The 26938-nt window shown below is 36.9% G+C and overlaps 1 protein-coding gene across 1 annotated transcript; it reads right to left on the reverse strand.

Annotated features, from left to right (window-relative positions):
- Positions 1-317: 317 nt before the first annotated feature.
- On the reverse strand, positions 318-25875 carry TM9SF2 (transmembrane 9 superfamily member 2). Its single transcript, XM_075199967.1, has 17 exons — positions 25652-25875; positions 20563-20630; positions 19809-19902; positions 18265-18392; positions 17643-17772; positions 17324-17448; positions 16245-16356; positions 14176-14255; positions 12587-12695; positions 10970-11102; positions 9469-9588; positions 8859-8916; positions 7776-7935; positions 6053-6204; positions 4148-4259; positions 2379-2550; positions 318-1071 (listed from the first exon to the last, which is right to left on the reverse strand). Exons 1-17 carry the CDS (start codon positions 25793-25795, stop codon positions 1004-1006), a joined length of 1965 nt encoding a protein of 654 aa, XP_075056068.1. The 5' UTR covers positions 25796-25875; the 3' UTR covers positions 318-1003.
- Between the last annotated feature and the right edge of the window lie 1063 nt (positions 25876-26938).

Below are 26938 nucleotides of genomic sequence, written 5' to 3' on the forward strand. Positions count from 1 at the left end.
TGAAGGTTGTGGGCCATGTATTAAATACATAAGTGTTATGCACTTCTGCGCTTCTAATAGAAACTGTCTGGGTTTCCCTGTAAGGTGGAAGGGGCCTGTTAAGTGCATGAAAGTCCTTAATCTGACTTCCGTGTTAAAGATTCATGCAAAAGAGGCGATTCTTGGAGCAGCAGATACAGGGGTAAAATCTGAAGACAGCAAGCAAGCAAGAAAAAAAATATAAAAATCAAAATGATGAAATAACACATGGTCAGTCTTCAAATAACTACTGGCTTACATAAACTACTATAGTGAAATAAGACAATCAAAAACTTCAATTAAGAATACATCATGGAACAGTGACAGGGGTCTGTCTTGCCATTTAATTTACAAATAGAATACCAGGGAAAACATTTACATTTTTACAATATTTATTAAGGTTATATATTTAAAAATCCAGAAACTCAGAGGCACATAGTTTTGTAGTGTTGAAATCACTAAAGGGAATGTAATGATCAAAAGAAACCAATGTAAGGACATTTCACCCAGTATAAAAAAAAAAATATTCAAACCAGAATTAAAAGAAATCGGTTATAGAAAACAAACTTTCACATTATGTGGTAACTTATTTCATGTTCCAATAATTAATCCCACCTAAGAGTCTAAAAGCAAAATTGTATTTACAGACATATTTTATTAATAGTATTGGTATTTGTGCAATACATACACCTCTTCTCTGCTGTTAGAAGTGCCAATCTCAAATACAGCATAGTTATATTTACAAAAGCATACATATTTAACTTGGTTCTTCAAATAGGACATCACAATGCAAAGGATCAAATAAAATAAAAAAAGTTTGTTTGTTTTTTTGGGGGGGGGGGGGGGGGGGAGGGAGAGAAATAATGCTTCATTTGACTGTATTTCGTGTTTTCCTGCAAAGATGACAATACTGCAAATTAAAGTCTTCATCTTTCCAAATATCTTGTAATAAAGTTTCCCTTGCATTCTTCACACACCTTATTATTCAGTCCACCTTAACAACACTGTAAATCTTTGTCACAAACCAAAAGCAAGCAAAGAATCCAATTGTTCCTGTAAAAGAAATAGCACAGAATGATTTGTTAACAAAAACAGTGAACATTATCTTAAGACAGACAAAAATAATAGACATAACCCACAATAGACTCAAAATAGACAAACCCACTCATCTCCATATTTAGTCATGGCCCACAATATCAAAGCACAATGCCAGAGGACAATAAATTGTGGGTTTTGTTCAGGCTCTACCACTCAATACTTCATCCTCATGTTTTGTTTTTTTTCAGAAGAGATTTATTTTAACTTTTTTTTTTTTTAGCATTTACTGCCATAATGACCACTCAGTAATGATATGTTCAGATTTCAATAAAGCCACCCAGAGGCGAAATTATCAGCAATGCAGAAAAGTGAAACAATTAGATTACTCTTTAAGATCTAGAAATTTGTATTGTTTGAACATAGTAATTTTTTGGGGGCTTAGATCAGTGTTTCCAAACTCTGCACAAACATGGATAGCCTCAAAATCTGACATGTTAGTGGGGGGTTTAAAGACTGGATTTGGGAACACTGACTTTGATAGTATAGTTTTTCAAAAGGGCATCCAATAATGACCATTTCATCAGAAATTATATTTTGTTGCAGAGTTATACAGGCTACACACCCATACATTATCTGCAGTGACACTGGCCAATTGGCCCAATATTTCAGTGTGTGAAAAAAGATTAACATGTTGGTAAATGTGGATGATAAAAAGGAGGACCACAGATGGCTGCTTCTCCAGACTGCCAAACAGCTTGGTTTGGTCCAATATGGCTACTTCTGTAAGTAGCCAAACATAACCCCGTTCATGATGAGTGTTCAATCCTGCCACTTGGCCCAAGTGTGTGTGTGTTGCCAGCTTTAAAATTGTTATTGTTTGCCAATTACAGGCTATAAAAACCCAGAAACATTAAAGAAATTGAGAATGCTCCATCACCCATTAGTAGGTGTAAACTTGTTTGAAATAAGTAACAAATTATAAAAGTGTAAATAAAATGCAGGCAGCAGTTTATCTTTAAATAATCAATCCCAATATTTGGTGTTGCTAGCTTCTGCTTAAACACCAATTAATGTATCTGGAAATGTACCTATTAGCATCCACATCCAATAATGTTTTTATTTTGTATCTTGTTTTCTTTGATGGTCCCTAGCTGTAAAGAACAAATACTAACTAAATGTGTTCCTTCCAGTCACTACCATTACTGCTGCAAGGAAACAAGGGATATTTTAGAAGCTTAACAGTAAAGTAGCAGGTCACCAATGATCCCACCGGGCTCTGTGAACATGTAAAGTGCAGATCATCAAATATATTCAAAACTTACCAGTGAAAAGAAAGAAGATCAGAACCATGATCATAGTGTAGCCAAAATACAAAATGGTACTCGCCGTTCCTGTAATTTGCAATTTAGAGTAAAAATAATGTACTGCATAAACAAGGAAATACACAGCAGTAAAGCCACTTGTTAGGAACGAACGCCACTGCCAATGATAGTCCTAAAAAACAAAACAAAAAGGAAGTTTTTAATAATTTCACTAATAACCACAGTAAAAAGAAAACCCTTCTGTCCCTATTACTCCCAGCTGCTGGTACTGTACTTAAATATAATGTATTCTCCCATAATTATCCTTTATTTATAAAGACACCACAAGATTTCCGTAGTGCCACAGATTATAAACAGTACACCATATAGGCAGGGTGTAACAGCAGAGAACAATAAACAAGTACTACCAAGGCTCCAAGAGCTTCAAGCATAGCTAGTACAGTGTAGCTGGAGCAGAAGTAATAGGTATAGAGACAGGAGGGAAGAGGGCCCAGCTTGTAGGAGCTTACAACCTAAAGGGAGGGCAAACAGTCAAGAGGCACAGGGGGAGAAAGTGGAGGGGGATCTAATGCATGAGGAGCGCATAAGAGGGACTGGGATGAGAGAGGGTGGGGTAATCAAGCATAGAGAGATTGTTAAACGGATGGTTTTTAGGCTTAAGGACAGGCGAGTTTTCAGTGCCCATTTGAAGGTGCACAGACTAGGGGAGAGTTGGATAGAACAAGGGAAACTGTTCCAGTGGAGGGGGCAGCCTGGGATAAATCTTGGATTTGGGAGTGGAGGAGAGGCGACGGTCATTGGCCGAACACAGAGGACGGGAGGAAGTGTGTATGGAGAGGAGGTTGGAGCTGTATAGAGAGGAGTGAGAGGGCCTTGTAGGGTGAGGAGTTTGAAAAGGATTCTGTAGGGGGAGGGGAGCCAGTGTAAAGGAGGCAGAAGAGCGGCGTTAAAGGAAGGTCAGTCAAGCATCCGCATCAAGTATACAACGAGGGGGGGAGTTGGGAGCGAGGTAGGTCAGTGAGAAGGTTACAGTAATCAAGACAGGAAATAAGTGCATTGAAATTCGTTTTGTTGGCATCCTGGCATAGGAAAACCGGGATGTGACAGATATTACATAGTTGGAGGCCACAGGATTGGGCAAGAGATTCAATGTGGAGGGCAAAGGAGAGGAAGGAGTTGAGGGCGACGCCCAAGCAGTGGAGTTGGGGGTAACAGATGATATTATGGTGGTATGCTTAACAGTGAAAGAGGTCCGGGGGATGGGGGGGAATCTAGGAGGTAAGACAATGAGTTGGGTTTTGGCTATATTCATTTTGAGAATACATGAGGACATCAAGAGAAGATGGACCGAGAGGCAATCAGATACACGAGAGAGAAAGGGGACTCCTACAGAGAGTTAAACATTCTTAATTCAACACTGTTGGACAGAGAAGCCTTAGTTTTGCTTATAAACATGATCTTCCCATGAATTTACACATTAAATATGAGTTGGAAGCAGATTTCTAATCCATGTGTATACCAATATGTAAATCCTTTATCATATTAGTTGTTTAAGTTTTAAAGTGTTTATAGGAGACATTTACAACTGTAAGAGCTATCCTGGCCATATTAGTACTCATGGGAGAAAAAACCCCAAAAACATTTAACAGCCCAATTATACTTTGTGTGGAAGTATTCCTTTACAACTACAGGTATTTAAAATCCTTTGAGCGTTATTTTTGTTTTAAATGTGATATTTCTGCATTGTCACCCGACATGTAAAATCATACCTCTGCACACAGATGAAAGTAGCAAAGTAATATAGTTGCTTCTGAGCATGTAATGACTAAAATGATAAATACGAGAAACAAGAATCCAAACATGTAATACATCTGATGTGACCTAAAAATAAAAATAAAAATTGTTACAATATAAAAAAAAAAAGAAGGTAGCACAACCACAACCCTAATCCAAAACTTTTAAAAAAAAACAAATATAGCTGTAACCATTTAATGGTGAGTTGCAAAGTGCTTCCCACTCAGTATAAATTATCTACAAAAGTATAAATCATGCAGAGCTTTTCCATCTGTGCATACGCACCAATTTATCTGCCGAATGCACACCCAAATACAACTGTTTTAGGAACTGCTTTGGAAAATTAAACTGTGCCTGCATTTGCAGAAACTTCTGGAAATGCTCTTTGTTGCAATAGTTGAAATCTTAATTTCAAAGTTCATCCAGCTTAAGGACAACTCTTTTCTTGTTACAAATTTTTCACCTAAAACACTGCTAAGTTTAGTCTCATTTGTCTTAAATTAATTAAGAGTGAGGGTACATCGGGACTACCTTTGTTACATGTGTCAATTTTGTGTTTTATTTTCTTTAAAATTGGCAAAATGTACCTAGATGTGCTGTTTCCCATATAAAGAAAGCATAGATGTAAAAAGGAGTCCCACTGAAAGCATTGGACCACATTCCTGCTTTCTACCATCTCCAGGACATGCAGCATTCAACTCAAAGATAATATTTAGAAAGTGCAAAACAAATATATGTTCTTTTTATGGAGACATGTATGGATTTGCAGGATGGTAGAGTCTTGGGGGTACAAATTTGCATCTTCTGATGGGAGGAACTGGGTGGACTAAGGGTGTTCCATGCTGGGTGCAGGCTCAGTATATGCACCAGCATAGGAAAATGAAATTGAAAGGTTGGAGAATAAGCACTGGGGGACTGCAATGATTATATCCTTTAAAGTTTCAGTCATGCTCCCTTATTTCTAGTACAGATTGTTCAGGAGTCTCTTTCAAGGCAAGACTTGTGATTGAGACCAAGCACTAGTTGCACTGTGTCAGTTAGGAGTAATGACAGTAATGAAATATAATTTTATATTACCTGGGTAAAATAAATAATGTGAGTGTATTTGAGAACATTGCTTATTAAAATTGAGTAGAATTATTTTTGGCGCCAGCTTTGAGTTTGCTCATTTGAAAAACAAACAAACATTTTCCTTGATGCACATAACGGTGAAGGACAACAGGCTACAACGCAAGTGTTTTGAGGAAAATATTTAGTCTGCTCATTTTGTGTATTTGTGAAATTTTAATATTTTGCTTAATATGAGGCCATGTAATAACGGCTCTTCAGGAGTTTAATGCACTCTCACCTTATTCATTAATTTCCCCACTCATACAGGTGTATCCTACCACATCAGTTGTCCACACTAAAAAGCATTATTTACATGTGCACATTCCACCCATTATACTAATAGGAGATACACTGTATTTACAGAAACACCATGTCTTGATTATTAAACCATGAGCAATCTAAATAAGCAAAAGGCTACAGGCTTTTTATAAGGATTATAAAAATAATTACTGCCATAAGCCTGAAAAGAAAGGTACAGCATAACCCAATTTCACTGTGGGTGGCAGGGAGTTAAATGACTCTGCAATGCTTAATTAAACAGCTCCAAAGTAATGTCTTCTCCACGTGGAAGGCAAGATATCTGAACCAGTTCATTGTCAAATGTCATCAACTATACTTGTTCTTCTCTATTATATTCTCTCTAAAAGCAAACAAAACACAAAAAAACACCCCACAAAAACATGTAGGATAGAAGAGCGGTTCTGCAATAATTGTGAAGAAGGTTGAAGGACTTGGCAGTGAGACAAAAAAAACAAAAAAAATCATCTTACCAAATACTATTAAGAATAAAAAAAAGTTGTATGAAGATGCACCCAAAGGGCAAAATTCCTCCCATTATGATGCCAGGTAATGGCTTTGTGTAAAATGATTGCTCTGGAATCTGACGAGGGATCTGATTGGTACGGACTGGATGTTCAATGGCCTAAAAGAAACCAGAGAAAGCAGAAGCATTATTACAGGCCCATTTAAATCACACTGTCATCCTACTTGCAAGCTTTTCTTTAGCCTCCCATGCCAACACTAATGGAGGTAAAATAACTACTGTAGATATCAGAAAGAGCAGTGCCTATATGAAAAGGGACAGGGGGGGGAAACCAATGCAAAGTATGCAGGTAAAAACGTACCTGAGGCAATGTGCCAGACATTGTACCCTCATGCTGAGTAGATGAGAATCAACAACTCAACTGTTAAATCTGTCAAAATGTAACGGGCATTAAGAATACACTTCATGATTTTCAATACACTCCAGCAGCTTCCGATTATTTTGTTTACAGTCTTAAAAATATATTCATATTATCTCATAATGGGCCCTCAATGGTTTTTTTTTTTAGAATTCTTACTCAAGACTCGGCAGCAAATGATGTTTTGCAATGTTTCAGACTAAAACAAACTCCTTTTCCAAATCTTAGACATGCAACTTCTTCTATGCATTGAATTAAACCTGCAATTTTTTTCCTAAGACACTGGTGCTACTCTGCACTTCTTTGAAGATAGTGAGCCTGCATGAGTTTCTTTTTTTTGACCTGCCACTGTGCAGATATATTTACTTACAGTATTGTAGGCTAGCTTTCTTTTGTTTTACTGATAAGATTACAGATTTCGGCAGAAATACATATTTATTTTGCCTATCAGTCCAGTCATCTATCTATCTATACAATCCAATCAGTGGCTTCCTACTGACAACAACATTATAGATGCGTACACCCAAGTTCCTGGGCAGATACCAGGACAGGAGAGCAATCATGCTTAAAAGTGAAATGAATTTCCATGTCTAACAACTGTTCAACAGTGCAATGATTTACTTAAAGTCATACAATCATAAGAAATAAAATCTTATAACTATTGCTGTGTGTGTGCAAACAATATAATTCAAAAGATCATTCAGAAATGTGATCTTCCAAATAAGACCATTTTTCCAGACAATGTGCTAGATCTGGTATAGATTCACGCATCATTTGGAAAGATGAACTTTATTTCATAAAAACAACATGTTAATTGTATTGGGATAGAACAGAGCAACATATACATGGACTTTCAGAAGGGGATTTGTTTTTTTTAATCAACGTATAGAAATACAATACACACACGCAAAATTCACTTTTGTGAAACACCCAAAAAGCCAATAAAACATCCTATATTTTTTTTTTGCTAAAATTTTAAATTCAATGGAGTTCTAAACACGAAAGACTTCACAGTTCCAGTTTTATCCGTTTATAAGCAATAAAACATTGTCATTAATTACTACAGTCAACCTTACAGAAGATATTTGTTATGTCTGCCACATTAATGATCGTGACATGCAGCAATTAGCCTCTGCCTGGTTTAAGCTATGGGTGTGAAATCAATTCAATCATATATGCTAAAGCAGGATGGTCCTTAAAATTGTATTTTCTGGGAGATGCAAGTTGTGTTACCATGAACAATTCTAAACGTGACAACAAAGACATATGTAGGTCACACATGATTTCAATGGCAAGATAAAGTAATACTTACATTCTTTTTAAATCCAAAATAAGCGCCAATGAAGGTAAGCGGGACAGAGATGCAAAACCACAATGCCAAGATAGCCACAAGAGTACCAAATGGAATAGCTGCAGAGGAACCTTCACCCCATAGAATTAAGTTCATCAGGAAGAAGTCTGCGAACACAATCCTGAGAGGAAGGATAAAATTTATACACATACCCACTGTTTTTAAAACTAGACAGTTACTTATCTAAGGGCCAGATTGTTTTGACAGCTACTTCGCAACAAAACAGAAATTAGAACAGCAGGTTATAGGTGCAATGAGTAGGTAAATCTGTACTCTAAGAGGATGTAAAAGATATGTTGTGTACAGAGATTTAAGTGCTCCTCGTCACTTAGGCTAGGGACACAATGGAGCATTTTCATCCAATAATTGGGCAAATCATCCGACCTATGACCGTTGGGTCGGAAGTCGGGTTAGTGTGTATAGTGACACGATGGTTGAAAGTCGTTCCAAAGTGTTGATTGTCGGCTCATTTGGTTGGTCATACGGTTTAATATTTTCCGACCAATCATGTAGTGTATATGCACTCGTGATCTCCATAGAGTTTACTAGCCGATGAATAAATGTAGAGAGTGCTGTAGAAGGAATAATTCATTTGTTCGTTCTGAGACAGGATGTTACATTTCAGAGTCACAGAAGCGAACGAAATTCGTTAGGACATGTGGATAGCTATAACAAGGTGGTTTTAATCAGTGTGACAATAATGAATGAATGAATATTGTGCCGTCATTCTAATAATAGAAGAGGACCAGATGAAGAGCACAGATCTGAAGATAAATCGTGTCAGTGTGTATACATGAATGATCATACTGATTGGACTCTCAGTCGTAGGTACAATCGTTTGAGATAACACGTCAGCCGGAAAATTCTTCAGTGTGTACCTAGCCTTACATATGTAAATTTATTTACTAAAGCATCTGCCTTGAGTTAGTCATGTTGGTTATATACATATCTATGAATATAGACATGTTACAATGTCAATGAACTGTTAAACAGCTCCTAAATATTATTGTTACTAAATTACAATATCTAAATAAAATACTGTACCCGGGACAAAGAAATGAGGTCAGCAAGACGTTTGTTTTCCACTTCTCACCACCAAATGCTACATTAGGGAGGCAAAATATGACTTGTTACTTAAGCGCAATGCACATTTTTTTTAATGAGTTTACTAATGCAAGCTTATTCTATTTTGGGTACATATTTTTACAGTTAACCTGTTTTTTCTGCAGTATGATGGCATGGTAGCTTATGTATGGATAGACCTTGAAAGCTTAAACTCGATATAGTAGAATGTATGATACAATATTAAAGAGCAAGCTTTTCAGATAGGAACCTATTAAGATTCAGCGCATTTACATCTCTATACTACAGATAAATGGTAATAATATCCACATATATGAGACTTATTGCTGGTCTTAAAGCAGATTATTGTACAAGTGCTCAACTCCTAGTTTGTATGTTCTTCCTTTATTCTGCCCAAATGTGATTTGGCCTCTTTCAAAAACAGAGATAGGATATTCTGCAATGCATCAACCTAGTCAAGATACATTTTCATAACTTTAAATATCCAATATATTCACAAACAAGCCTTCCACATATTCATTCAATACAGAATATAATTTATACTATAGCATTTATCATGTTCTTAACTTACATTTGTAAAATCGGGAAGCTACATAACCAGCCGGAGTACCAAGAAGTACCCACAGAACTACAGCACATGTCATCAGAGCGCCTCTGTTGGCAGGAGACAAGAATCCCAGACATGCGAAAACTGCAACACAGTGCGGGTTGAAGAATATTTAAAATTATATTTCAGTAAATTTGCAAATATTAAAATGATACCCAAACTACTGGATTTACTAATGGAACACATACAACTACATGGAATTACTAAACTATAAAAAGTACTCTTTTGAAGATTTTCCATAAATTGACAAATTGGTATCCATTGTATGAGTTTCTGTCCTTACGCAAAGTATGTATGTGCTGAGAGAGCAACTTATTTTGTGTTTAGTTCCAGAATTATATATTGCATCCATTAGAATACATACACCAGAAACAGCCATGTGTTGTACAAAATTATTAATATGAAATATTAATGGCTTAATAAATCATAGTACAATTATTAAGTAGCACCTAGGGATCTCGCCAGTCTGATTGTACTGCTCAGACTGAGCGCAGAGAAAAGAGATACTTTTCCAAGTTGATGAGACATGTAGGTGGCTGGCGGAAGACCACAAAAAGTCCGACAGCTGCCAAACTTGTACTATTCTTAGATATTACCATTGTCTCTTTAGGGCCAAATATGCAGCAATCAGGCCAATTTGCCAATACCACTTTCTGACTAACTAGGTTTTCCTCCATTTCATAAATGCATCTATTCTAAACATGTAATCAAATTTATACATTACTTAACTTCAATTTTAGGGGAATTTTTTTTTTTATTGATGGAAACTGTCGGTTGCTACAATAATGTTACTATTTAGCAAAAATTATGCTTTTATGCAATATTTACAAATTCCCAATAAGAAGAATACATTTTATAGTAATACTTTTCACCAAAAGTCTCAGATTTTTTTTTCCCCTCCACTATCCATTTCCTTCATAAAACAGTCTGCACTTGACAGGACGCAATAGGTCACAGTTACACTGCGATGTTCACCAAAGTATGATGGGAAGGCTTACAATTGTCCCTATTAGTTACTTGAAGTTATTGTGAAACATGTATTTACTGTGCCTAGAGCCCACTTATCTTCAAGAATCGGAGGGAATACACGGATTTTGTAGAAATTGGACTTGTGACCCTTTAGTAACAAACACACACTTTATTTTAACTGTAAACCAACACTGCAGAACATAGCCAAGCATTTAGAAAGTAAAACCTTCAAGTTTTTATACAGAGCACAGAACCCAAACATGATTTTCAGCTTGGCTACGCAAAGCAGGAGGTTGATCTTTTCTCATAAGACTTAGGCGTTGCTAAGGAGAGGACTTATTCTCAAGATCAATCTACAAAGGACCAAATTGGCAGGATACAGTACTATTAAAATACTTGTATTACAGGTTTTCTGTGTAGCATAACACCTATTCCCTTCATCTATATATTTTGCTTTATTGTCCCAACAGGCACTTATCAAAGACTATATACTCACACAAAGTGACAAATGTCATAATTAAGATCTGTGCACCAGAACCAAGGAAGACAGACAGCAACATTCCTTTCCTTGGTGGCCTGAAAATATCACCGTGCACCAGTTTCCAACCAAACTCTTCCTGAGCATCTTCCTGAACAAGAGACATAAAAGGACATTAAAAGCCCATCATATGAACCTATAAACATTATAAAACATTACTAAAGAGGAACATGGCTTGACTGTAAACAGTTTTTCCCCTTTTTATATATGCCAATTGTGAGGCAACCACCCTTAGCTGGAAGAGTAGTTAGCCTCAGTGGAATTCAACTCACTTGGACAAACTAGAAAATATCCAAAATATAGGTTTATTGACAGCACAGGCACAATAGACAGTTCACTGGTACAAGATAAATGGAAGTGTATACCCTCCAGCAGCCTTTTGTAGTCAGCACCCCAAAGTAATCTCCACAGCTTCTATGGGGTCCTCAGTCTTATCCTTCTGCAGTGTTACCTCTACCATTAGGTAGACAGTTCTGTGTCCTCCAGTCTGGGTTACTGGCTCACACAGACCCTGTCCTGGTAGGGTTTTCTCCGGCGGTACTGCAATGCCTGGCCCAGAGTTCGTTGTGCGAGTATTACAAATATCAGGATCCTTGAAGATAGGATGACCCTACTACGCTGTGTTACCCCTTCTTGTACTCTCAAAATAGCTGCAGGGCCTCCCTCTATACCAGAGCATTTCAGGTGGCTCAAAACACAACACACAATGGCCTGACTGAACTGATTAAATCCAGTGGCTATACCTAGGAAAAAAATGTCTGGATCTTAAATACACAACATCCTCAACTCTGATTTGCATAGGGGAATCAGTTTGATTAGACAGCAGATTAAAATGACCTCTATGGACATGTGTAGCTGGAAGGTAGCTATTGTTTACAATACAATGTTAACTTGGCCTGATAGTCTACTTATCCATCTCTGGTTTCTAAAGGACAGGTAAATATTATTAAACAATATAACCTGGCTATTCCAGAGCCATTGTAGGGCATGGGTTAATCAATTAATCATGCTGAAGCCTAAATTCAAAACGGACCGAGCTAGTAGTTTAGGTGAAACAAGATGGCGTTTTGGCCACATCCTAACAAACTGTCTTTACACTTCAAATGCATAAGTGCAGATTCAATTGACTGGATTACTGCCGAAAGTAACACAGCCCGCGCACTATTACCTATCGTGCGCATTATTACAGTTAGTACAGTAATTTCAGCGCTGATTTTTGCTCGTGGCTCAGAGAACCGCAAGCAGAAATCTGGTTTAAAATTAACGTATTAATGGTAACAGTGCGCAGACCGCGTTACTGGTAAATTGAATCTGCCCCCTAGAGTATTACAAATAATAGAAAGGGCAAAATGTATAGTATAATATGGAACAACACATAATACCTCACTGGTGTATATACTTAAGCTCTGCTAAGGATTAAAAATTACATGCTGCCGAGAGAAACGGGTGATGAATAAAAAGAAATCCACAGTTCAGTGAAACCCCATTTCTCCACACCAATCAAAATATTATTAAGTTACAACACAAAGCATATCCACATTTTCATTTAATAAGTCTCATTTTTCAGTTACTTACTGTAGAATCAATCTGGTTATATCTTGCAATATCTTTGTGCAGTGTTCTCAGCATAATCATGGCAACCATACCAGACAAGAAGAGAACAATCACTAAGGAATTCATTATGCTGTAATAAGAAAAAGAAAGCACATGTGAACCAGTCATAATAATGTCATTAGTTTATATATAAAATAAGTACACATTTAAAATTACGCACTGTCAAAGTCATATAATTGGATGAACGAAAGTATATTGGTTGATCTTGTTTTATTGCACTCAGTATGCCACGCTACACGTGGCATACTGCGATCGCAAGGTAAAATACGCACGTACACACTCGCATTACAACATTTAGCTATTTATATAATTCATATTGGTTCCGTTACACAGTAATTTATGAGCAGATAGTATTTAGTTTATTATTAGTTTATATAATATAATTATATGTACACTTCAGTATTATTTAAGGTTCAGGTTATAAGAAAGGCGTCATGTCTAGTATCATATTAAACCCCTTTTCACCAGCAGCCGTCCGATGCATTTGGCAAAGAGATCGCACATTGCATACTCTAGTTATTGATGTTAGGGTATAAACCTTTAATAGGATACTGACCATAAAATGCTAATAGACTAATTGTAACTGGAGATTCAGGCGGGAAGAACAGAGCTCATCCTCTGGAGAGATGACCCCCACCTTTGGATTCCTTAGATTGAAACAGCCTATGACCTGTTTACCCTGGACCCATCTGATGTCTGGACCTATAGAAGCAAGCCACGTCATCTCTATTGTTTACTCTGTAACACTGACTGTATACATAATCATAGCTGCACCCCCACTAGCCTCAGTCTACTCTGACCACAGTATTCTAAACAGATATACTGTTCACTGGGGCCCGTGGTTAGCGCAGCGGTATGTATATATCTTTTGGTATTGGCTGTACTGTACTGTATCATAATATAATCATGTGTTGAACTGTTAAACTTTGCATCTGCTAAAATATATCACTTTGTGCGTTAGAAACACAATACAATCACTTGGGCAATGATTTGAAAACGATAGAATTACTTTAATAGCACAATAAGGAGTGTATTTTGTATACGCGTAGCCCCATCACAATGTGTTCACTATACAACAGTACTGTGAGTAGACATAGCAGGGAGAACGCCAGCAGACAAAATATACTGTGAGCACTTGCACAGAGGAGCAGATGAAAAGGTTAAAGCACAATACAACTGAATTCAGAAACACTGACTGTATATGAAATTACAACATTTAAAAAGGAACACTTTTTTCTTCTAGACATAAATAATTAAAAAAAAAAAAAAGAATTGGAGGATCACAAAGGTCACTGGGGACAAGACAAAAAGCATTTGCCAATTCATTAGCATATGTTTCAGAACAAATCAATGAGAAAATGAATAGACTAAGTAAAATGAAATAAAGGGAGAGAATGCTAAACTTTGTTATGTTTCCTCTGCAAACATTAACAAAAAGAAGAATATCCAACCAAAATCATTACATCAAACATATTGTTGGCCAAGAGTTATTGTAACAGTCTATAATCATAAAAATATAGAAATGAAAATACAAAAATATATGTACTTACCTAAACCATTGAATGTGTGTGTGAGGCATAGATTCAAGAATGTAATCCCACCTTGAAGCCCATCTTATATTTTTTTCCTCCTAAAATAGCAAGAAAATGCTTATTTAATATGAAGGCACTTCTAATAGTTGCATTGTATATACTAATGCAATATCGGGCAGAATGCTCGTTTATTGTGTTATTGCCCCAATAATTGGCTGAAAACCCTGTAGCGTGTACCCAGGCTAACTGCTCAATGCTGGAAATCGAGCAAATAGGTGCATCAAGAAATCAGTCAAATCCATGTAGATACTGGTTAAAATGGCATTGGGTTGCTCTTCAATGAACTCTGAATGGCTACCAAAATTCAAGGACCAAGGGCAGCAACCAACAGTATTAAAAACAGCACACCTTTCTACAATCTCTGAGAATGGGTGGCTTTCAATGAAATGTTACATGGGGATTAGCAGAGATTAGCACCCACTGTTAACAGACTCCAGGGAGTAAATTTAATAAGAATCACATTTGGTGGTGGTTTTAAATCGCCACACATCGCTGATGGTTTCGTGCTCCAAACAGGCACATTTATTATAGAGCGGTTTGAGGCTGCGATGTAAAATGCATGGCGATGTGTGGTGGATTGAAAAATCTCTAAACCGCCAACGGTTTGGCAAAAATTGCCATTAAAAAAAAAAGAAAAACAGTTTCTCTACACACCTCCGATTGGCTTGATGGCTCAAACAGCATGTTTGAGCCATCTTCAGAACATAAGAGGCACTATTGACAAATTATAGGGGACAATCATTACTTATTTATTAAAATTGATTTATAAATAACTTATGTGAACAAATTTTTTTATCACATTAAGGGGGCAATATTATTATATTACAATATATCATATCTTTGAAAAAGTTCACTTAGAACGAAGCACGGCAAAAAGAGTACAGAGAAGCAATAAGAGAAAGCTATCACTATTACCAAGAAGGAATCCGTTATACTACACTGAGCTGCAGTTTATGTCTGACTGACTGTCGTTCTGGGACGGGAGTTTTCCTAAAATGACTGAATTGTGCAGAATTGGGAGTGGAAAATAGCTATTCAGGTGGCCACTTGTGATTGAGACCGCTGCCGAGAAGCCAGAGGTTTAAGTACTATTTGAAACATCATCCCAGGATCTGGATAAATGAAAAAGGCAGTCTTTACCATTTGTGTATACTATGGATTTTGATTCTATCATTTCAAATATATTATGCTTCAGTAAGGATATTTCTAGTGCCGTTTATAAACTATAGCAACAGATTACTTTATTATCCTGATCTCAGTTTTAAATCTGGAGCTAAAAAAGGAACTACTGATTAAAGGATCTCCCATACTAAATATTAATGCTATACGGTTATGAGCCATTCGACTTCTGAAAAAAACATGTGGCGATTGTGTTTCTCTCCATCATTTTGAGATTTTTATGTATGCGATATTAAGATGCTGTTATTGATGTGAGTTTTTATATATTCATATTTCTCCGATAATACAATACAATAATATTGCCCCCATAATATAGAGCAAAAAAACAAACAAAAAACAACTCACCCCCATAAGTTAATTATTAATTATTTTGCCGCTTAATAAATGATTGACATAAAATTATGGGGGCAATGACACTTCCTCTTCTGTTCTGAATGGCCAAATAACAAACAGCAGTTTGAACAATCTACCACAAACCACCTCTTTTGTTTTAGCCATTTGGATGGCAGGTTTGCAAAACCTAGCTTCGTAAATCAAGCTATTTGAATGTTCATTATTGTTAAAATCGGGATGGCGATCTGTAAAGTTGTAGCGTTAAAAAATAAATAAATGCTCATTCTGGCCGTTTTAATGGTCAAAAACTGTCAGTTTCACCGAATCGCCCTTTAGTAAATCTAGCACTAACAGTTCTCTAAAAAACTAATGAAATAGTTAAGACGGCATGTAAATGGGCAGAAGATGTGGCAGATTCAGAAGACTTGTTAATTACATACCATTGTCCTAACAACTTGAACAGCTAGTACAGGTGTATAGAAAATAAATAATGCTGTATACTTCAATTCACTTACTTCAAATGTAACAGAATATGTGTATCTGATTTTTATTTCTCCAACATGCGTATTCTTAATTTCCATTGGAGGCCCAGAGCAGTCAGGTTTGTCGTCATGTGTATGCTTGAAGCTGAATTAAATATAAATGGACACCATCAAAAACGGCTATATAAAACCATAAGCACGTGACAAACTAATGAGTCCAGGACAAGACATTAATAAATATATATATATATATATATATATATATATATATATATATATATATATATATATATCAGTAAGCCTTTATGTTATTAAGGATAAATACATGGCTAAAATTAAAATTGTCTTTGTAATATTATTGCACATTGGCACATGTAGTTTCTAATTAAGAAGAAACCTTTCAATCATCAGCTATTTAGTGCCACTAATTCCGCAGCACTGTACACTCACATCAGTCCCTGCCCCATCATTAAGCAAACACAAATTTCATGTCCATGGAAGGAGAAGCAGCATACACATTAAAATAAAAAAAAAATGTGCGCAGGAACTTTAGGAAACCTTTAAGTATAAGGCATAGCGCCCCCACTGCCCTCTAGATCTCCTTGCATGAAAGTGTCAGTTATTTTCTAACCAAGTCCTAAATTAGGAGCAGGGTAAACTCAAAACTATAAATAGGGGAGAGAGAAAACAGACAGACAATGAAGAGGACTTTGTTCTCCAAAAAAAAAAAAAAGTGTACCATGGGTGGGCGAGTACAAAAATCCTTTTTTCTTCTATTAGCAGACAATGGTGCCATAGAGGGTTCTCAAAGCTGCCCCTAAGGGAGTGAACACTGAGGATAGAGTGTAAAACTTTGTGCCCAAAACTAGCATAACTGGACACAAAAACATTAAATCTGAAGAACTTGGTGAATTTAGGAAATTATGGAAGTATTCCATCTAGCAAGAGACTGTTTGGCTGCAGGCCAACTTCTTTTGTACATAGTAGAGGACTAAGAGGCCCTCTGTCTCACGAAAACTTGCGGTACTACCTAAATCGATTTTAAGGTTCGGACCACATCCAGAAGAAAGAAATTTTCTACAGTTGGAGAAGGGTGGAACTTAACAGCTTACCTTCTAGGCTCTAGCTTAGCAGCTACTAATCTTGATTCCTGTCCTTCATTCTCCACAATATGGTAATAGATGGTTATGTCCACATGATTGAAGATATAAAACGTATCTCTCTCGTGAAATTCAGACTGTGGATGGAATAAATAAGTTACATTTCAAACAATAATATTCATTTTAAATCTGTAGGACATTAATGTCATTAGTTAATCACCTCATTGAATGTTGCACTTTACTTGTCTACAAACACCATAGCAACCTGCCTTTGCAAAGAGAACAACAGAGATGTGTAAAAGAAGTCAATTTTTATTGCAGAAATACTCACATTTATTACACAAGCATCTTTAGGATGACCATCTTCTGTTATATAGCAACCAATTGGAAATCCAGGATTACAAAATTTCTGTTTCTCTTCTACCTCGTAACACCATGTAACAGGCATATTATCAACAATCCTGAATTAAATAGGGGACAAAAATATACACATTCAAGTTTGAAATAATTTGATGTCTATATCCATGGGACAGTGTTGGGATTAAGGTTCTAGTGCTGGTCACATGATTAATATGGTGGCAATAGGACTGTAGTGGGCATGAGGTTGTAATGCTGGGCACAACTGTACATGGTTGACACTAGACTGGTGGGCATTCGTGAGGCAGGTGTGCTGGTGTAGAGGAGAATAGACAACATTGAACATAATGTGCACAACTGATGGCCAATGAAAGAACTATATGTTGGACATGAGGCTGCTACAATTAGCACAAGGCTGTACAGGGAGAGCATATGGTTGTTTTATTGGGCATGTGACTATTTCTCTTGGTTGTATATAATTTTTGGGTGAATTCTGGGGATAATGCAAAGTTTATTTTTAACCATAACAAAAAAAGAAAGCAGGTAGCTTGAGAGTTAAAGGAAAGAAACTACAGAAGATGATGGCATATACCCACCAGTGGTGCTGATAGTTCAGGAGCATACTTTTCTTCAAGAATTCCAGCTTTTGCTTACTTGATGTATCGGTAGTATCATATTTTTTGCTACACACATCCACACATTTTTTATTTTCCTTAAATTTAAACTGCAAAATAAATAAAAAAAGTGTTCCAGGTATTAAATATGTATTAGTGTACATTATCTCAGATCCCCAATGGGATGAACAAATTGCTGCTGCTTTTCAAACCGGCCAGAAACTTTCTGCTTTATACATTTACCTCCAAGTCTGCTCTACGGTGAAAAAAATAATGGCATGGCACAATATACTCAGTAAATGCCTAACCCCCATCTTGTCATGACAGGGACCCTTGGATCCAGCAGGAAGCAATTAATGATTACAGCTGTAGCAACAAGCCGATCAGCATAAGGAAGTTTGTAGGACCTCAAAGCCCCCTTAAAATAACCATTCAGAAGTGATCAATCGACCCACTGATGGCAGCACTGGAGTAGTGCAATAAAACACATACCCTTTTTGTTCTGCATGTGCTCTCTATCTGTACCTTGTCTGTTGACCTATTTTCCATCTTCGGTTGCACCTGTCTAGCTGAACTGATGGCAGATTGCTCTGTGTTCGACAATACACCATTTCACCTGGCAGTTGCCTCAAAAAATTGTAATTTGGCCAGTTCAGCTCTGGTAATGCTGTCATCAGACTCTGTTGCAAAGGCAGCTCATTACTGCAGTGGCCCACATGGTACGAAGCCACTTAATTTGTGGGGGGTCCTGGGCTTGTACCTCAATTACTCCACATATCTGAGCTCTGACAGAAACACACAATTTGCTAATCATTAATTTGTCCTCTGCCAGTCTCACATACAACAAGCCATAAGACTGATCTGGAAGAGTAACATGGTTTTTAAAGGCATCAGGCACAACTATGGATGTGCTAACGTTATCTCTACTTGGAACCATTCCTTGTCAAATTACTGCCAAGAAGACAGACTTCAACGAAGGCATAGGTAGATAAGCTAACTTAGATCCAGTGGCTCAAAAGGAGTCATCTATGAAGATTTAAATTGTTTGTCACTTAGTTACTTGAACACTTAGCCCTTAAACAAAAATAAAAAAATAAATAAATAAGACATTTATAGAAAAATACTTCAATGCATTACTATATAAAACAGAAAAGTGACTGCTTCTTTTGGAGATGCTTTATTATGATTTTAGTGATTTGCAGTACCATCTACTGAAATATGCAGAAATAGTAACAACCACCTTTAAAAAGTGTTCCCATTGCCTACATACAGTGAAGATAGATGGTTTTCTTTTTCTAGCTGGACAAAATGTTTATGAGAATGCTATTGTAAATTAGTGAGATCATTGGTTCCTCGAGAACCATTAGGCTGATTAAAAAATAAATAAAAAAAAATAATATTAACTGCTTCCCCATGTATATGCAATGGACACTTTTTAACTAGGATTTTTAGCAAAGAAAATAATAGGTTTATGTAAAAAAGAAATTTGGCTAAAGACTACATGACCTGTTGCAATAAAGACCAACCTTGTATGGAGAGGGTTCAATTCTTTCACCAAACAGCACCTGGCCCAGATTTTCAGATGGCCGCTTCTCTTTTGCATCTTGGCAAAAATCAAAGCTTTAAAGTAAAACAAAACAATACAATTTTACCACAATGTGTAACATTCAATTAGTGTTAGATGGTAAATTATATATGCAAGATAAAGTTTTACTGCATTCAAAATCAAGCACACCAAAACAATATACTTTGGCACTTTCAAGTGAAAGTTTGAACAAAAACACTAATGTTGACTACATATAGAACATCTAATCTAATTTGTAACAATGAAACACATAGATAAAGACAGATAAACAGAAATGTTAGATTACAAGTTTATATTAAAAAGCATAATTCCAAAAAGGAGTTCCAGTTTAAGGATTATGATGACAAGTGTTTTGTACCTTTACATTATTAAGCAGTAGAAAATAAAAGGGTGTAATTTGAGACTTTAAATTTGTATATTGTGTATAAATATATGATGTCCAAGCAAAACACAGTGTGGACATACAATACTCTGAATATGGCAAAACAGCTATGTTCAAAAGGTTTATAGAATAGAACCATTGTATTCCAGAAAGGTAGGCTTTATTATTAAAAAAAAAGAACAAGAAAGAAAACAAAGTGGTTGTAGAAGTAAACTCTTATGATCAGCTAGTTTGCTCTAACAAGATTTACATTCTACATTGCATAGTGTTAATATCTTTGAACATGCAATATTCTACAGAGCAACACACTTACGCAGCATATTCGTAAGGGAGCACAGATTCCACTGAGTCAAGTCGGTTCACAAACAGCTCAATTTCAGACTGCAAGAAATAAGGGTTCATAATGTGTATGGAAATCTATTACCCATAAAAATGTACTTGGATGGTAAGATAGTACAGTTATGAAAGCACCGGCACCAGATGTAAAGTGTACTCATTAACATGAACTAACCTTTTCAGAGTGAAAGTAAACTATTTTATTGCTCAAACCATTTAAATACATTTTTAGAGAAAAGAGCCAATTGTTCTTACTCAGGTTACCATTTGTCACAACCAACACGTCTAGATATTACTGCAATCAAAGTCAGTTCACATTACCCATTAAAATTTAATTATTTGTTTGTTGATGTTAGGCTAAGCATAGGTGAGCGAGTGAAGTGGCATCATGACTAAAGCTGGATAATCACTACAAGTTTTTCAACCAATTATCATGCCAATCACACGATAAACAACTGTTAAGGCAGATATCGCATTAGTGTGCATGCTCCCAAGATCATGGATCATGATTTATCATAACAGAGCACATCGTACTAAACAATGGAACAATGTTGTTCAAATTCTGATGTGTGTAAGCACTCACGACCAGCAGTGTAGGCAGATTTCCATAGAGTTTACATAGATATAATCTTTTCAGTAGATGGTTATGACAAATGAAGAGCACAGATCTTAAGGTAAATCGTGTAGGTGTGTACACACGAATCAGCATGCTCATCAGGACTTTCAGTCGTTTGTAAAATAGTTAGATATCTCATTGTGGGAAATTTTCTGTGGTGTGTACCGAGCTTAAGTTCATAAAGTCTGCAAAACATTCAGAGACACTGCCGATTCTTATTTTATGGTTAGCTTCTTATGGACTTCTACACATTCCTTTATCTCTTTGACCAAAAATCAGACTGCAAACTTTACTTGGAAAGGAAACACTGTATAAAAATGTATGCACTATAATAAAAAAAAGCCTCAACAGGTTTATTAATCTAGGATACTTGGGTACTTTCGAATTACTTTTAGACATACCATAGAAACACTGCAAAATGAGTTATGCTAATAATCAATGCAGGTAGATTTATTAACTTGCCAGTAAACCGATTTGAGGAAATATTCAACATTTCTTTATTTTTATAAAATACTTTGTCCATGTGACTGCTACGAACACAACAGCCACAATAAAAATTATTTTTAAATATTAACTCGTTGAACTGTACCTCAAGCTAAACTTTTAGATTTGGGGAGCACTATCCTTTAAATAGAAAAACACAATATTAATACAATAATTTGTTTAAATTCTAAGGCATAACTTTAAGTTAATATAAAAGGCAAACGTATCAATGTGTTGACTTGCTCACAAAAACAAGAACAGGTTGAGCTAAACAGGGAGATGGTACTGCACTGCAAGCAGAAATTGGTATAGCGCACACATTTTCTATACAGTCAGTTTCTTTGTAAACAAATTTGTAATCAAATTAATCATCATTCTTTACGTTAACAAACACGGTGTTCTATAAAACAAGCACCACGACTTTGCATGGCTGTTAAAAGTACATACATATATTTAAATATGACAGAGTAAAATGAAGGATACTTTAACCTGGCAACTTGTTTCAAATGTTAATTGTGTAGTCCTTCACTGCTCTCACAGTTTACTGTGCCTATAACTATAAAATGAGAGATCACTGAGCTTGCTAATCCATCTTGCTGAAACATCCAAAAATATACTACCCTAAACATGGAGATAAAACTTGACTGACATACACTGTGCTGCGCTATTTCCACTGTTGGTTACTCCCTGGCTCAGCTACCTCACCCTACTCATTGATATTCAAATGTTCACCCTGCACCTATGCAATCAAATAAACTGTCTGTCATTGTAGGATAGTAATTGATTTGTTTATGCACCATGCCATGCACTGCTGCGCTGGACAACGGTGAAAACAGGAAACAAATTAAACAGAAACATGTAAGTTGGCCAGTCACAATCTACCCATTACCACTTACTGGTCTGCTCTTATGAAATTATCTGCTTTTCAAAGTCACTAGAAGCACACCTCTCATAAAAGTTTGCTTGTCTTTGTCCCATCTCTCTCATTGTATTATTCTTATTGCCCTAGGCACTGAAGTTACACTCACCAACCACCTCACCCGTGGCTCATCAGGCTTCCAACAAAAGAGCTCTCACACTGCTAAGTGTCTCTAGAAGAAATCTCACTATAATTCCAGTTCCTTAACTATAAATCATTCATATTTTCCTCCTACAATACTGTTATTTCCTTTGCCAAGCAATGCCAGTTCACTTCTCATAATTAGCCAGTAACCCTTCTCCCCTCATCTCCAAATTAACTGAGAAGATATTTTACAACCTCCTAACTTTTTCCTCTCCCTCTCTCCTTGGCCCTCTGCAATTTGGATTTTGCCAAAACTGCTCTTCCAAATGTGACCAATTATTCCATCAAAGAAACATTCACAGGTCACTTCTCTTTACCCACCCGGCTTGCTGCCAGCGGCTGCCCACTATGTGCATGTGCAGCCGTAGGCAGCCTTATGTGTGAAAAAGGGGCAGGGCCTAAATCACCCCAGGTAGAACTATTTTCTTGATCCGCCCCTGTGCAAGAGTGACCTTCCTCTAACGCTGCTCCACTTTGCAAATTCTTACTTTGGCTCCCCATACTATCCAGGAACCAACTCTACACTTCAACCATAATCTCCAAATACTCTACGATTTGCCTCTGACCTATGCTTCTCCTCCTGTCATGTAATTACCATCTACTCCTATCTATGGGAGTTCTTCTGTTCTACTACCTATTCATGGAATTCCCTACCACGCCTTATCAATTTCTCTCCCTGCCTCTACATTTCTAAATGCTTACTGAAACCCTTTTTTCGCCAACGCCTACTCTACAACCACCTGACTCACTATTCACCTTACACACACTGGGCACAGATACCAAGCTGTCCCAAACGCCAACCTTACAAACACAGGATAATTGTGGCGCAGAAAGTATATATAAAAAAAAAAAATAATATACAAAGAAAATTATATTTGAATGTAAAAAAATTATTTTAACAATAAATGGCCTGCGGTTACCTAAAAACAGGCAAATACCTTCCAAAAACTAAGAAGTACATATAAAAACGTATGAACAGCGCTCTAAACAAACCGATAATTATTAATAAGTAAACCACAAATGTCAGAAACACGGAAGCAACAAATGTACGTCTATCCTAAAACAATAAATTTATTCATAAAAAACCTGATATGGAACTTTGAACTGTTTCTTCTCAGCTTCAGATCAGTTTTAGATTTGAATTTCTCTTTTATACTAACAGACTGTTTTATTGAGAAAGTGATTTCTGGTCTAAGAAAATGTTATCGGTAGCCGTTTACTTACCTTTCTGTTTCTTAATCTATTTCAATCAACTTATAATCAACATAAAAGATCATATCAAATCATATGTGTTTGGTGAATTATTCTAGTCTTCATAAATAAATTTATTGTTTTAGGACACATGTACCGTTTGTAGCTTCCGTGTTCCTGCCACTTGTGGTTTACTTATTAATAATGATTGGCTTGTTTAGACCAAACTCCATCCTGTCACTTTGCCCCTCAAGTTTACCCCCAATCACAATATATTGTAAGCTATCAGGGTCTTATCCCACCCAGTTTTAAATTAGTTGTTGCAGGTCACTGGCTTTTATGTATACTGGTCCCACACATTACCCAGCAATGTGTATAACTGTGGTGCTTTAAAAACAAACCATAATCAACATCTAAAAACTGCCATCACTTTAGTCATGTGTTTTGAAGAAAGTTTTATACTTGCCAAAACTATATAGAGTAACTATGCAACTGGTTCTTCAGCTTTCAGTAATTGGGGCTGACATTTTACTCAAACATTATACTAAATGAACTTCCTGGGGTGTTGGTGGGGAGGGATATTTCATGCTTACATAACTCATCTTAGAATAATATATATATTTAATCATAAAAACGAGTGCTCTAAATACAGAAACCAGGCAGAGCTGTTGAACTGGTTTGGCAAGTGTCAAATTGTCTTCTAAACATGCCTACATACATGCATAAAGTCACAACAGCTACAAAAGGTTTTTTCTCTACCTTATGCATCTATTGTTCCACACCTCATAGGCTGGGTACACTCTACAGAAAAAAAATCTCCTGATGCAATATCTTTAACAATTTTACCAAAGACAAAGTTCCAATCAGCATGCAGATTCATGTGTACACGATGCAAGTTTTACAGGTTATACCTTCAGAGCCACAATCCTCATCTGTCATAACCAATGGCAGAAAAGATCATAACTCTGTAAACGCTATGGAGATCTGCCTACACACTGCAGAATTAGAACATTGTTCAATCACTAAACAAGATTTTTAGTCAGTTTATAAAATCAAACAAAATGATGTGCTTTGAAACAATAATCATTAATCACTGGCGTGCAGAGTTCTCCCCATAAAATTTTGCCAGCTGGGTGGCATTAAGTAGTAGCTGGGTAGGGGCAGTTGTCTGAGCAGCAAGTAAAAACAGCCAGGTGGAGCACCCAGAAAATAGGTGCTGGGGAGAATACTGGTGTGTACACACTAAAGCTATAGCAGGCCTTATTGGGCCAATCACAGGTGAAAAACCTGTAGTGTGTACCCAGCTTTAGACTGAAAGGCTCATTTGGACAGTCATATTTACATGCAAAGCATTTTATAATAGGTTAGTACTTCTATTTATAAAGATACTATATACATACACACAGTACACCACCATTCTCTGAGAAAACAGACACATTATGAATGTGCAGTAACCTCTTTTCCTTGTTAATCTACAGTACATTTCCCATAGTATGTCACACACATCATATCCTGTACACAGTAACACTGTATGAGAAATATTGTACATTGGACTATAGTTGTGTCTGTTAACAGCAGTGTAAGACAAGATAAGTCTCTCCAGTTCTTATACATCCTGGGACTCCTATTCCCACAACAGAGGAAAAGCCACATATTACTTTGGTCTGGAATACAACGTGTGTACAGAGGAGTGGCCCAGTTGTCACAACTCACCTTACACTCAGGAGTCTCTTTTCCCGGCTCACAGAAGGCAACTGGGGCAAGACCCGGGAGGTAGAAGGCTGCTAGGGGCCTCGGGATGGAGGCAGTGGTTGCCAGCAGCAGGAGCAGCGCAGTGCACGGAGAACTCGCCATCATAAAACGAGCGCAGGATCTGCGGGTCTCAGGCTGGAATCACTTCCTGCTTCTCACCTCTCAGACACGTCACCCGCTCTGACGTCAGATGAGGAGGCTGCGTGCGCAGCAGCGAACCACAGGTGACCGGTATATTCCGGCTTTGCTTCCGGGTAGGGAGTGTCATGTGACGCTTTATGGTGTCTTGAGAATGACTCGCTGCAATTGGATAGTAGGGTCAGTTGGCCACTATACATACATATCTTTCACCTATATAAAGTTTAAGAAGTTTTTTTGTCCTGTCAAAATTTTCTCTTTCCAAATTATACTTCTTTTGAGTCTGATCTGTTTAAGATAGTCAATTTGCTCTAAAAATGCGAACAAAGCAACAAAGATTGCCACAGATCTGCCAACTTAGAGCTTAATGCATGTCAGCGTGGCACACAGTACACTGTGCTACGCAGACATTATTGATCAGCATGTTATGCTGCAGTACAACGATATATATATGTTGAGGTGTGTGGCATAGAACAAACGCATATATTATATTTTGCAGTAACCTACAAGTAAACTGTAATAAAGATCGTATTGACTGTTTTAATTTAAATTCTTGTAGTAAACTTTTTAAGAGCAGTTTGTAGAATAATGCTGCGTATAGCACCACATTTATGCTTTGCAGTGGTACAAGACAACTGTAACATTGAAAGAGTCAAACTCAGACTATCTACATGTGTCTCGAGGAGACACAGACCCACACGTAGCTGCTACCAGCTCTCTGCTGAGTCAGATTGCTCAGTCAATAGGACGAGGAGGCTGCAGTGAGGAGGATCTGTGCAGCAAACAAAAAAAGTGTTAATAGGAGAGAAAGCAGTAAGGAGTGAAAATTGGAGGATACTGAGAGCATAAGGAAATGGGATGAGAGTGAAGCGAAAAGTGAAGGGGAGCCGGTTAAAGTGTTAGGCTGGGTACACACTACAGAAAATTCCTCTAGATGTGATATCGTCAACGATTTTACCAACAGCTGAAGTGGTCGATCAGCATGACAATTCATGTTTACATAACAGGGCTGCCATCAGAAACTGTGGGGCCCTGTACTAATTAATCTGGCAGCCCCCCTCTCCCCCATACATGAGCCTCCTATGCATCATCTCAGTACATCCCCCCTAT

The sequence above is a fragment of the Mixophyes fleayi genome, chromosome 2 (assembly GCF_038048845.1).
Source record: "Mixophyes fleayi isolate aMixFle1 chromosome 2, aMixFle1.hap1, whole genome shotgun sequence".
In the NCBI taxonomy this organism is placed as follows: domain Eukaryota; kingdom Metazoa; phylum Chordata; class Amphibia; order Anura; family Limnodynastidae; genus Mixophyes; species Mixophyes fleayi.